The 14,244-nt window shown below is 41.9% G+C and overlaps 1 protein-coding gene across 1 annotated transcript in view; it reads left to right on the plus strand.

Annotated features, from left to right (window-relative positions):
• The window catches only part of TMTC2 (transmembrane O-mannosyltransferase targeting cadherins 2), a 342,425-nt gene that overhangs the window by 316,240 nt on the left and 11,941 nt on the right, over positions 1–14,244 (plus strand). The window contains exon 11 of the mRNA XM_029078947.2: positions 4,793–4,856. Within this exon, the coding sequence (XP_028934780.1) occupies positions 4,793–4,856 (64 nt within the window). The remainder of the gene's footprint in view (positions 1–4,792; positions 4,857–14,244) is intronic.

Genomic DNA, 14,244 nt, shown 5'->3' on the forward strand with positions numbered 1-14,244 from the left:
GGTTTGATCTAAACTGTGATGTCTTCCTCCTGCTGCTTGCAGCTTAAGTGATGCCTTGCTATGATTAGCAAAGCATCACTTAAGCTGCAAGCAGCAGGAGAGATGCGGAGAACGCAAGGGTTTTGAGCAACAAAGAGAGAATAGGGAATTCCTGCTTACCCTTTAGTGGCAGGAAAGAGGGAATTTGAATGGTGCTGGGCAAACTACAGTCACCAAACTCAGTTCCTTCGAGGAGATTCTTGGCCCTGAAGACTCAGAACTGTATTGTACTCTCCCAAGCATTTAGAAGAGTGCATTGCTTGTAGTAAGCAGTCAATAAATACCATTGATTGATGGATTGATGGAATGACTTAGGCTCATAACTTGCTCTTAAGGTGAGACCTCATCAAGAGCAGGGAGAGTTGATGGGCTATTAAATAATAATAATAATAATGTTGGTATTTGTTAAGTGTTTACTATGTGCAGAGCACTGTTCTAAGCGCTGTAGTAGTTAAGGTTAATCCGGTTGTCCCATGTGAGGCTCACAGTTAATCCCCATTTTACAGATGAGGTAACTGAGGCACAGAGAAGTGAAGTGACTTGCCCACGGTCACACAGCTGACAAGTGGCAGAGCTGGGAGTCGAACCCATGACCTCTGACTCCCAAGTCCGGGCTCCTTCCACTAAGCCATAGTTCCTGAATATTCCTCAGCCCCGGACGGGCTTATGGAGTTAGGTAACGAAAAAAACAGATACCAAGAAAAAGACAGTTTAGCAAACACACAGGCACAATGCCTTCCTTCTAAAATATGCTTCCACAATTCAGGCTTTTCCCTAATTCAGACAAGACTCTTTCGTGCTCCCGTTAGGACAAATTTAGGGAAGTTCCATGTGCTAAAAGGTGCCGTAAGGACAATGGAGGCTCTTATGGGACTTCAATATCAGATTTCATTCTTAGTGTGAGACATCATTATTAGTCCTCGTTGAAATCTGTCATCCACAGATCTTTTTGACGGTGACCACTGCGAACTACAGGGAAAGAACCAGCCTGGCCTCCAAAACTGGAACGACACAAACAACGCAAAGAATCGCTTCACGCATGAGCCAAAAGGGGGCTGGGTAGCCTAAGCATGCCCTGGCCTCTTCTCCATCCAATAATGGCCCTATTGGTGATCATTAATCACCCAGAAGCATCAGTATGCTGATGACGCTTATAGAAGTGTAAATACAAGGGGTCATGAATTGTTCTGCAAAATCACTATCCTTTCAGGAAACCGAAAAAATACCAAGTTCTCATAGTACACCAGGGATGGCCAATTAAACTCATACATTTTCATAATAAGAATAATAATTGTGGTATTTCTTAAGTGCTTACTGTGTGCCAGGCACTGTACTAAGCGCTGGGATGGATACAAGAAAATCGGGTTGAACATAGTCCCTGTCCCTCGTGGGGATCACAGTCTCAATCCCCATTTTGCAGATGAGGGAACTGAGGCACAGAGAAGTGAAATGACTTGCTCAAGGCCACACGGCAAAAAAAAATGGCCTTCTGACTCCTGAATCCAATGCCTTCTGGCTCCTGGGGCCATGCTCTATCTACCGCGCCATCCCCCAGTACTGTTTTAGCTATTCCCCCTATTCCTTATCTTTTTAAATTTCCTTTTTTCCCTGAGGTGTCTAAGATCCTGGTCGCCAGGGATCTTGTCTACCATCTCTGTTGTATCGGTACTTTCCCAAGCACGTAGTAGAGTGTTCAGCAGTAAGCACTCAGTAAATACCATTCTTTCATTAAATGATTGAAACTCTACAATACATACAGTATTACAATAAACAAAATTGGAATATTCAAATCAAGGAGTCCTTTGTAGCCCCTAGAAGAACAGCTTGTCATATATCTTTCAAGCTCCAAGCTAAAATAAGGTCAACAGATCAGGATTATAGCTGCAAAATTTAGAGTTTTTTTGTGTGCCGAAACACGTAGACCCATTAACCAATTGGTCCTCTAAGCCTCTGGTCTAACCAACCACAATTTTGCCAACCACAGGGACTGAATTGAATAAAATAAGCATTTCACTTCTCTGGTTATGGTTTCAGTTCTTAGGCCACACTGAAATAAGGCCTAACACTCCATTACAGTTCTGAGCCGGCATGGTGGATTTTGCTGTCAAATAACCCTGCCAAAATTGAGAGCCCATAATAATATCGGTAGTCAACTTTCTCACATTTCCTTATTAAGTGGGTGATGATTGTGATGTTAAAATCAGACGTCACTTGGTCAGCACTTTGTATTTTGAAGAGAAATGCATCTGTTTATCTTTCCCTCACACACACAATACACATACACCAAAATCCTCTCTGATAATAATAATAATGTTGGTATTTGTTAAGCGCTTACTCTGTGCAGAGCACTGTTCTAAGCGGTGGGGTGGATACAGGGTAATCGGGTTGTCCCAAGTGAGGCTCACGGTCTTCATCCCCATTTTACAGATGAGGTAACTGAGGCCCAGAGAAGTGAAGTGACTCGCCCACAGTCACACAGCTGCCAAGTGGCAGAGTGGGGATTCGAACGCACGACCTCTGACTCCCAAACCCGGGCTCTTTCCGCTGAGCCACGCTCTGATAGTTAAAGTACCAGCTATGCTTACAGATGTAAGGGCTGTATCACTCTTCATAGCTCCTAGGATAGCTTATTCCAAATTTGGAAGAGGAAAATCTTTGCCAGATTCTCGGCGCTTCAAATCTTCAGGCCTCATTTCTGATGATGGACAGGTTTCACTGCTATCTTCCCAGGATTGTTTCTCCATTCTTGATGAGGGTTGAGTCACGCAGTCTAAATGGTTTTCTTTCCCCCTCAATCAATCAATATTCTTCGTTTTCCACTTACTGTGTGCAGAGAACTGTACTGACCACTTGGAATAGTATAATAGAATTGGTAGACGCCTTCCCTACCCACAAGGCGAGCAGGGTTGTCTACTGGATAGATCATGGGTCTGGGAGTCAGAAGGACTTGGATTCTAATCCCACCTCCACCACTTCTCTGCTGTGTGAGCTTGGGCGAGTAAGCAGCGTGGCTCAGTGGAAAGAGCACGGGCTTAGGTGTCAGAGATAATGGGTTCGAATCCTGCCTCTGCCACTTGTCAGCTGTGTGACTGTGGGCAAGTCACTTCACTTCTCTGGGCCTCAGTGACCTCATCTGTAAAATGGGGATGAAGACTGTGAGCCTCCCGTGGGACATCCCGATTACCCTGTATCTACCCCAGCGCTTAGAACAGTGCTCTGCACAGAGTAAGCGCTTAACAAATGCCAACGTTATTATTATTATTCAACTTCCCTGTGCCTCATTGACCTCGTCTGTAAAATGGGGTTTAATAGTGGACATGGATTGTGTCCAACCTGATGAGCTCATATCTACCCCAGAGCTTAATTCAGTGCGTGGCACACAGTAGGTGCTTAACAAATACTATAAAAAAGGAGCTTACAGTCTCATAATTTTATAGAAGTTTTGAATTCTTGGTAGCTGTGATTGGCTTCAGCATCAGAGCTTTTCTCACTCTCTGCCCGGAAATGAGGTAAACAAACCATTTTGAGGAGTAGTACAGTGTGGGGTCAGGTGACAGGGGTGGCATGATCCCAAACAAATATGGGGGCTGTGGGGCACTTTACAAAGATGGTGTAGGCCTATTGCCATCCTTCCCCCAACATTAACGGGATTATCTCAGAGGGAGAGACTGAAAACAGTTGATCCTCCATATTATCCTGTTATCCTCTACTGTTCCTAGAGTTCAGCAGCAGAGAGTTGTCAGAGTGGCAGAAAGAGCAGAAAACAATAACCAAGAATAAGCCCAAACTTAGGTAAAAATGTAAAAATCCCCCAAACCCACTAGTATCCCTTTGCCTCTTAATAATAATAATAATAATGTTGGTATTTGTTAAGCGCTTACTCTGTGCAGAGCACTGTTCTAAGCACTGGGGTAGATACAGGGTAATCAGGTTGTCCCACGTGAGGCTCGCAGTCTTAATCCCCATTTTATAGATGAGGTAACTGAGGCCCAGAGAAGTTAAGTGACTTTCCCACAGACACACAGCTGACAAGTGGCAGAGCTGGGGTTTGAACCCATGATCTCTGACTCCCAAGCCCGTGCTCTTTCCACTGAACCACACTGCTTTTATTGAAAAGGGCTTTTAAAAGAGTATCGCATTACTTACTCTTATCTTAAAGGTCTTCCTGAAAAATCATGATTTTGGAAAGTGGCTTAGTGCAAAAGACCAAGGGTTTAGGAGTCAGAGTACCTTGATTCTAATCCCATGTACCACTTGCCTGCTGTGTGACTTTAGTCAAGTCCCTTAACTTCTCTGGGTCTCAACTTACTTACTTGTAAAATGGTGATTTAATAACTCTTCTCCCTCAGATTTAGACTATGAGCCCCATGTGGGGCAGGGACTCGGTCCGATTTGATTTTATTGTATTCGTCCCAGCACTTAGTGATTGGTACGTAGTAAGCACTTACAAATATCACTGTTATTTCCTATTTAGTCTTAACCGTCTACCTAACCTTTCTTCCTGTTTGTTTCTGCATCTGATGTTTCGTAAAGGCACCGGGCCTTAAATAATAGCCATGTCTCAGGTTTATATTGTAATACTATAATTGAGATTAGGTTTACTACTTAAAACTAAATGGTATATAAGTGGTAGGTGCTCTCTATTATAAAAAGCTCATTACTGACATATAGTGGTTCAGGCTTTTTCTATTAGCCCATGCTGAATTTTAAATTAAACACTCTATTTTGCTTTTTTTTCTCCTCTCACCAATAGACAAGCCAGCCTCAATGAAGCAGCTGAGAAATATTACGACCAGGCAGCCAGACTGAGACCCAATGTAAGTACTTTTCTTAATGACCATCATTTCTCAGTGCAATTGGCTCCTAGTAAGGGAAAATTTGAGAGCAAGAAGATCTCATTCCTGGCTATTTGATGTGACTCTCAATGAGAGTAGGATTTAAGCTATCCATCTAAAGATAATATTTCAGAGAAAAAAATCCCTTTGGACCTCATAGAACCAGAGCATTTGAAAACAGAGGTAAATATTTTAGCTTTCATGACTAAGTGATTCACAGTTCTGTGGGTGGTTTTCCATAAACAAATTACCTAATTTCTTTCAAGCTATTCTCCTCAGAGAGGAAAATGAGTACTATATCATATAATATCCTATTGCCAAAAGACACAAAATTCATTACTGTTCCCCAAACAGCAGATGGATTCTTCCTTGCAACTTTCATTTTTATTCATTTTTTCTAATGTTTATTGATAATATTTTCATTAAAATTGTGTCTGGGGGTGTACACAGTTTTATGAGAGGAACAGGATTTAATTCAATAAGATCTAATTTGTCTCCCCCTGGAAATGCTAAAGCATAGAATCAACAGCCATTTTCTTGGGATGGTTTAAGTGCAGTAACAGTATCTGTTAGAGGTCTACTGTAGGCCAGATCTTAAAGGTAGAAGCAAAACTCCAGTCAGCTTTCCACGAATTGATAATACAAGGGTGAAGGACAGAAGCAGAAGTAATGCCAATGCACACCATCCAAGTGGGCAAAAAATTGCCAGGCTGGGCCATGGACACTGAAAGATAAGAAGTTCAAAGGTAGCTGCATAGTTTCATAACTTTGATAAGCATCAAGCCCCGTACCCTTCAGAATCAGAAAAGGATACTTCAGGAAGGCTTTTTGGAGCAGATTTAGATAAAGGAAATGGTCATGATAATCATTACTAATTATGGTATTTGTTGAGCACTTACTATGTCTCAACCACTGTTGGAAGCACTGGGGTAGATAAATGTTAATCAGTTCAGACACGCAGACCCCTCTTTTCCCCCCATTTCCCTCTGCTCCTCCCCCTCTCCCTTCCCATCCCCTCAGCACCGTACTCGTCCGCTCAACTGTATATATTTTCATTACCCTATTTATTTTGTTAATGAAATGTACATCGCCTCGATTCTATTTAGTCGCCATTGTTTTTACGAGATGTTCTTCCCCTCGACTCTATTTATCGCCATCGTTCTCGTCTGTCCGTCTCCCCCGGTTAGACCGTAAGCCCGTCAAACGGCAGGGACTGTCTCTATCTGTTGCCGACTTGTTCATTCCAAGCGCTTAGTACAGTGCTCTGCACATAGTAAGCGCTCAATAAATACTATTGAATGAATGAATGAATGCCCCACATGGGGATCCCAGTCTAATTAGTCAGCGGAAGAGAAATATGTGAGCAGGTAAAGTGTATTCCAGAACGTAACCTTGTTGTGGGCAGGGAATGTGTCTACTAACTCTGTTGTATTCTCCCAAGAGCTTAGTACAGTACTTTGCACACAGTAAGTGCTCAATAAATAATGATTGATTCACAGACTAACTACAGTGCTCTGCATATAGTAAGCGCTCAGTAAATACCACTGATGGTGATGTGACTAGATACACTATATCTTTAGCTCAGAATACCGGCGTGGATGAGCAGGCATGTTGAGAAGCAGCTTGGCCTAGTGGATAGGCCCTGGGCCTGGAAATCAGAAGGACCTGGGTTCTAATCCCAGTTTTTCCCTTGAGTGCTGTGTAACCTTGGGCAAGGCACTTTAATTCTTGGTGCCTCAGTTACCTCATCCGTATAATTGGGATTAATATTGTAAATCCTATGTGGGATGTATCGTTACCTTGTGTCTACCTCAGTGCTTAGTTCAGTGCCTGGCACACAGTGAGCATTTAACAAATAGCATAAAAATATGCAAAAACTGGCGCTGAAATGTCATGAAGGCTAAAGGAAACCTGAGATCGTGAGGCAGGAAGAGATAGCATCTGGAAAGGGAGGTTTAGATGCTATCCATGTAGACCTGGTAACTGAAGACATATCATGGATTAGTGGCTAGAGTACGGGTCTGGGAGTCAGAAGGTCATGGGTTCTAATCTCGCCTCCTCCGCTTGTCTGCTGTGTGGCCTTGAACAAGTCACTTAACTTCTTTTTGCCACCTCATTGGGAAAATGGGAATTAAGACTGTGAGGTCCATGTGAGACAGGAACTCTTTCCAACCTGATTAACCTGTATCCACTCCAGCATGTAGAACAGTGCTTTATACATAGTGAGTGCTTAACAAATACCACAGTTATTATTATTAAGTGGGTGCATTGCCCAGGAGAATTAATTTTTTTAAAGAAAAGAGCAGATAGAACCTTGAGGGAAACTATAGTTGAGGTGAGCAAAGGAAGAGGAGTCAGCAGAGAAGGAGCAAGAATCAGGAAAAAAACTATTTGTTGGTGAAACAAAAGAGAGGCAGCATATCTAAGAGGAAGGAATGGTCAAAATTGTGAAAGGTAGCAGAGAGGTCGAAGAGAATTAAGAAAGAATGGAGCCCATTAGTCTTATATAGTACTGGAAATATTCTAAAAGAAATACAAAGAACTATTAAAATGGCCCCAGTAAATCGTAGGTTTCTGTCACAACGGGCCCAGTTAACTTGCAATCATCAGCAGTGAAGTTGAACCCTACAGATACTTCCTTAACGGGAAGGGTGTTTAGAAGGAAAACCTGAAAACTATTGAGTAAAAATTCCCAGATCATCATGATGTATATACTACATCTACCAGCTCTCTTTTATTGTACTCTCCCAAGCACTTAGTACAGTGTGTGCACACAGTAAACGCTCAATAAATACTATTAACGATAATGTGACTCCTGGAAACTACGGGCACTCAATATTGAGTTCTTCCTGAGTGCAGAGCACTGTACTAAGAGCTTGGGAGAGTACAATATAACAATAAATACACACATTCCCTGCCCACAAGGAGATTACCGTCTGGAGGGGGAGACAGATATTCATATAAATAAATATTATACAGATAGATTAAATAAGTGCTGTGGGGGTGGGAGGGGTGACACAGTAGGGAGAGGGAGAAGGGGAGAGGAGGGTTTAGTCAGGGAAGGCCTCTTGAAGGAGATGTGCCTTCAGTAAGGCTTTGAAGGGGGAAAGAGTAATTGTCACATGAGAGTAATAAATTGCATCTCCTGACAGGTTTAACCTGTGTATCATCAGTGTATTATTGGATCCAGTTTTTCCATTCAAACGCTTACAGAGATTTGATTTACATACCTTTTTGTCACAGTATAGCAGCTAAGGCAGACGAAAACAGAAAGAACAAAATCACCATAAAAAGTCTGAATAACTGAATCCTAAGGTCGAAACCCGGACTATTTCTTTGCACAAAGGGTGTACGCATGGTTGATGTGAAATATAACGATTACTCTCAGTTATCCTCTAACCTAGAGTTTTATTCTCGACAAACCCCACATTAAGGAAACTTTGCGCTATAGATCGTGCTGTTTGACTGACAGTGCCTGCCTGCTTCCAGCTGTTTCTGGTGGATGCGTTTTGTGAGATGAAAACTCCCTAATTCCCTAATGATGTTCTCTCCCAAATACGTGGTGAATCCATGCGTTACGCAAAAGCTGAGTGTAATTTGAAAATTATTAGTAACCCAAGAATAGTAATTAATGATAATAGTAATAACGATAATGGTATTTGTATAGCTGTCATTATGTGCCAAGCACTGTACTATGCACTGGGGTAGATACAAGATATGCAGTGTATTTACAGACGCCTATGTAAGCTGTGCCTTCTGAGAATGTATCTCGTCGATTAGGGTGTTTAGTTGATGACTTATTTTTTGAAACTTCACAGTTACGTTGGAATTTGATAGATTTTAATTAGCTAAGTAGAGGGGGTACTGTGCTTTGGGTTCAAAGAAGATGATTCTAACGATGCGATTTCTATCGGTATTCGTGACAGAGGGACTGGGATCGGGACTGCCCGACTCCCCCTTCCCCAGTGCATTCGCGTAAAGATCGTCTACTGCGACACTCTTCCGCTGGCTAAGCCTGTGACTAGAAATGTTTGATTTCTTATTCTGAACATCTAAGAGCCACCTCATTTCAATCGCTATTTGCTTCTCTATATAATAATTATGATAATAATTGTGGTATTGGTTAAATGCTTACTATGCACCAGGCACTGTTCTAAGGATTGTGGTTCATTCATTCAATAGTATTTATTGAGCGTTTACTATGTGCAGAGCACTGCACTAAGCGCTTGGAATGTACAAATCGGCAACAGATAGAGACAGTCCCTGCCCATTGACGGGCTTACAGTCTAATTGATACAAGATAATCGGGTTGGACACAGTCCCTGTCCCACATCAGGGCTCACAGTCTTAATCTCCATTTTAAAGATGAGGGAATTAAAGCACAGAGAAGTTAAATGACTCTCCCAAGGACACACAGCAGCAAAGCCAGGATTAGAACCCTGGTCCTTCTGATTCCCAATCCCGTGCTCCATTAATTTGGCTACACTGTTTAGCGCGGCTCAGTAGAAAGAGCACGGGCTTGGGAGTCAGAGGTCGTGGGTTTGAATTCCGGCTCCGCCACTTGTCAGCTGTGTCACGTGGCACAACCTGATCACCCTGTATCTACCCCAGCGCTTAGAACAGTGCTCTGCACATAGTAAGCGCTTAACAAATACCAACATTATTATTGTTATTATTAATGTATCTTCTGTTGCCAATGGACAATTATCTATGGCTGTGGCACATCATTTGAGGTATTAAGATTATTCCATTTTCAGTGGCCCCCATGTCAGCAGCCCCATAACAGTACTCAGTGTCAGCAGCTCACTAAGGCACAGAGAAGTTAAGTGACTTGCCCAAGGTCACACAGCGGACACGTGGCAGAGCCGGGATTAGAACCCAGGTCCTCCTGACACCGTCTGACACAGCAATTTAAACGCAATTCTCTGCCTTAAGTTGCCGATACACCATAATTGCCTTTAAAAGTCTCTTGGGGGAAACTTCTCTACAGCTGCCTCGTTAATACTTCATCACACATTATGACATTCCACTTTCATCTTTCTCCTGCTTTGATTATCGCTAGAGTGGCAGCCAAACAGATCTTTTCCTTTGCAGTCCATTACAGGAAATAGCTGACTTATAGCAGGTGGAGCCGGCCATATGGTGACTCGAACAGCACCGTAGCCGCAGTGTGAGATGTTTTTGAAGCCTCTGCGGAAACTTGAAAAGTCTTTCGGGTTCTTTCTAAATTATAGCGCGATGGAGGGAGTAGCTCGATTTGGTACCCTGACCTGGCAGTTGGTGAGGCAGTAACGTTTGCCCCGGAGAGAAATCCCACCATCTGAGTTAAGAGCAGTTTTATTTGAGCGAGACTGACCGCTATCTCAAATGCTGTTACTTTTCAGTAGGAAGTTTGGGAGGATTGAGGTGGCCGCTGAAGGAAGATAAGGCTGGGATATACAGAGTAGAAAAAGAACGAGTCCAGGCGATAAAAGTCTGAATCATTCCTCTCAGCCGCATCGTGTGTGCCAAAAGGCTAAGTATAGAAACTCTTTTAGTGATGAATGTCAGAGCGATCGGTTTCCAGCTCACAATGGGCCTGTTTTATGACCAGCCTATTGGACAGAAATCTTTAGATTTGCAGTGTGCTCTCCCAAGCATTTTAGTACAATGGGCTCCGCAAACGGTAAGTGCGCAATAAAGACGATTGAATGAATGACCTGGCCTCACCGTTACCATCCATCCGTAATGGATAGTTCCATAATCCACAGTTCCGGCTAGGGGTTAAATATCATGGAAATAGCCTTGGAAGCAGCAGGACAGGGACAGAGGAGCAAGATCTTTTCTCTGCGCTCACCTGCTGCTGTAATTACTGGCTACTCAGCACTGGACTTGTGGATATCGTGGGCAGCCTGTGGCTCAAAGTTGGACCTGCTGAAGTCTGATGGCTGTGTTCCCGTTAGCAACACGGTCGCCCAGAATTGGGACTGCTTGCACCTAAAAAAGCTCTCCGAACTCTTTAGGAGAAAAAGCTGCAGTGAAACTCTTCAAGGAAATCGATGAGCCTTTGTGGTGAGTGGAATTCACTGTCTAACTGATAAGGAGCCAGGGCTGACTAGAGACGAACACTTGGATATGCTAGTTGGGGATTGAACTCAGGATTTGGTACAGCGCTTGGCACGTTGCAAGTACTTAACAAATATCACAATGATTATTTTTATTTTTACGGTATCTGTTAAGCACTTACCACCTTTCAGGTACTGTACTAAGCATTGGGGTAGATATGAGCTAATCAGGTTGGACACAGTCCACATTCCACTCATAGTCTTAATCCCCATTTTACAAATGAGGTAACCGAGGCACGGTGAAGTTCAGTGACCTGTCTTAGGTCAAGCAGCAGGAAAGTGCCACAGCTGGGGTTAGAACCCAGGTCCTTCTGACTAAACAGGCCCATGCTCCATCGACTAGGCCACACTATGATTCCATTATTATTATTGTTATTGTTATTATGGTATTTGTTAATCGCTTACAATGTGCCAAGCACTGTTTCAAGCACTGGGGTAGAAACAAGGTAATCAGGTTGGTTTCACAGTCTTAATCCCCATTTTACAGATGAGGTAACTGAGGCCCAAGATCACATAGCAGACAGGTGGCAGAGTCAGGACTAGAACCTATGTCCTCTGACTCTTGTTATCTCGCTCTCACTATCTTTATCTCTCTGACTGTCTTTCACTCAGTCTCTGTCTCCCTTTTCTGCCTTCTCTCTTACTCTTGCTATTTATAACATTGACTTTTTTTCCCAGTAGTTGCCGTCTTACTAGAAAACTGTCCCACATCTCCCTTGTAGCTGTAAACATTGTGGTCACTTTATTCTGACTGATCACACTAAACTATAGTTCTCAGTTCCTTAAGACTTGATTGTTCTAATTATGGATTCTCAGCATCGTTAAAGGTACATTATTCGTATGGTAATGTCCCCTAATTTAAAATCTGAGGACAAGATGTTCTCATTGGGAGGTTCTCAATTTTGCAGCAGTTCATTTGTAAACCTGCCTGATGAGTCAGAAAAGGCTGATAATGGAATGATTTGGTGTTAGACGTGCCATTTTTAATATTTTATGAACACTGTCCTTCCTAAATCCATTAGCAAAGTTCATGGCGTAGTTGATTAATAATCCATGCATTTGTTTTGTCTATTCATCCTTAGTAAACAGACTTAAAATTTGTAGATCTCTTAAAAATATTCGTAAACCAGTTAAATTTCTTCCTCAAATTACATAGGTTCTTTCTGACCAAGTTCAGAGAAGTTTATACATAAATAAAGTATATTCTGCCTTGGATCTGTGACCTTTTGGCATTTGATATTGACCCCACAGCCCTTAAGTACATATCTGAAAATAATATATAATAAATCACTTGTTTATATTCGTGTGTGTTCCCCCCCCCCCCCACCGCGGAGACTGTGATCTTATTGTGGGCAGGGAGCATGTTTACAAACACTTTTGTATTGTGCTCTTCTGAGTGCTTAGTAATAATAATAATAATGTTGGTATTTATTAAGCGCTTACTATGTATCGAGCACTGTTGGAAGTCCTGGGGTAGATACAGGGTAATTAGGTTGCCCCACATGAGGCTCACAGTCTTAATCCCCATTTTACAGATGAGGTAACTGAGGCACCGAGAAGTTTAGTGACTTGCCCAAAGTCACACAGCTGACAGGTGGTGGAGCCGGGATTAGAACCCATGACCTCTGACTCCTAAGCCCGGGCTCCTTCCACTGAGCCACGCTGCTTCTCTACTCCTCGGCAGACAGTAAGCACTCAATAAATGCCACTGATGATAATATTCTCCCTACGTGTAGTTGTATAAAGGCTAGGTTGTTTGAAGATACTCATCTAAAGGCCTGGATTTCAACTTCTTGGGGCTGATTTAAGCATAATCCACTGTTTGGCCTTTGTTGTTACAATAATTGCATGGAGATTCATCTTAGGTGCTTTCATTATGGTCACGAAGCTCTTAACAGAACAGGGATAGGAGAGAACCTGTTTGTATTAACTTATGTTGCCCTTAAATATAAAATGGATAAGATGGGGGTCCTTGATAGACCCTAGCGAAGATCAGAAATGAAGTGCCATAAAAAGTAGAATTCACAGCAAGAAATTAGCATAACAGAAATTAAACCATCTGCTTCAGCTCAATTAAAAAAGAATCCTGCAAGGTTGCTTCTAATAGAATATTCCGGTACTGTTTCTAGAAACAATAGGATAAATTTACTATCCAATTAAAACTGATAAGAAAGTGGGCTTTAACATTCATTAAATAAACTCAGAAACACTATATGCACAGTGGGATTCTTTTTAATAAATAACTTTCTAATTTTCCATCCAATATTCTGTGCTAATAAATTTTACACTCCAGCAACGAGTAGTGACATATTTCTAATATTTCATTCCAAGTTTCAAACCGTCTTCCGACATACCTCAGATTAAAGCAGATCTGTTTGTTCAGATTAGAAGGGTTTATGTGTGTCATGGATAATGCAGTTCTATGATCGAGTTTTCTGGTTATATTCCCTGTTTTGTTTTTACCCCTCCCCACAGCCTGAGCAAATTAATGGCGCTGACGCTTCAGCATTATCTAGAAGAAAGCACTCTAGATTCTCACTAGGTGTTTATCAATAATACTGATAGTTGTGAAAAGCACTACTTGACCCATACCTCCATTTTCAAACAGAAATTTAAACTTTCCATTTTAAAGGGTGCCTTTTCACCTGCATTGTCATGTAATATAATATATCTCATTACTCCTGCTCATTCTGTATGTGACATTTGTAAGAATACTAAACTCATTATTCATAGCTCCTATATGCAAAACTATAAATGAATGTTGTTTCGCCCGAAGAGCCATTAGTCACTAAGGAAAAAAGGGGACTGACCCATCAGGATTCCTAAGGAAACTAAATGTTATTTAAGCCTTTTTATTTTTCAACATTACTTTGTAGCCAATATATGACATCAACCGAACATGTGCAGAATTCCCATAACGGGCATTTGAATGGAATAAATAAAACTGTCACGGTTTTAAGGAGTAAAATATTCCGATCTCAAATAACACCTGTTAGTGCAACTTTTCATGTATCTTCGGATCCATCTTTAATGGTTTCTTTTCCATTCCGTACTTCGCTGCGGCCTCAGCTCAGTGCCTCTCTCGTATCTCTTGATCATCTTGAACCCATCCACTTCCTCCTCAAATCATTTTTTTATGCTATCCATGCTAGCATTATTAAGCAGTTCCTGTTGTGGTATTTTATTTTGAAGTCTTTCTGTGACTGCCAAATTTGACAGTTCTGGTGGAGCATAGAAGTACATCCCATGATCTCTGGGAATTGGGA

Source organism: Ornithorhynchus anatinus, chromosome 14, assembly GCF_004115215.2.
Source record: "Ornithorhynchus anatinus isolate Pmale09 chromosome 14, mOrnAna1.pri.v4, whole genome shotgun sequence".
Lineage (NCBI taxonomy): Eukaryota > Metazoa > Chordata > Mammalia > Monotremata > Ornithorhynchidae > Ornithorhynchus > Ornithorhynchus anatinus.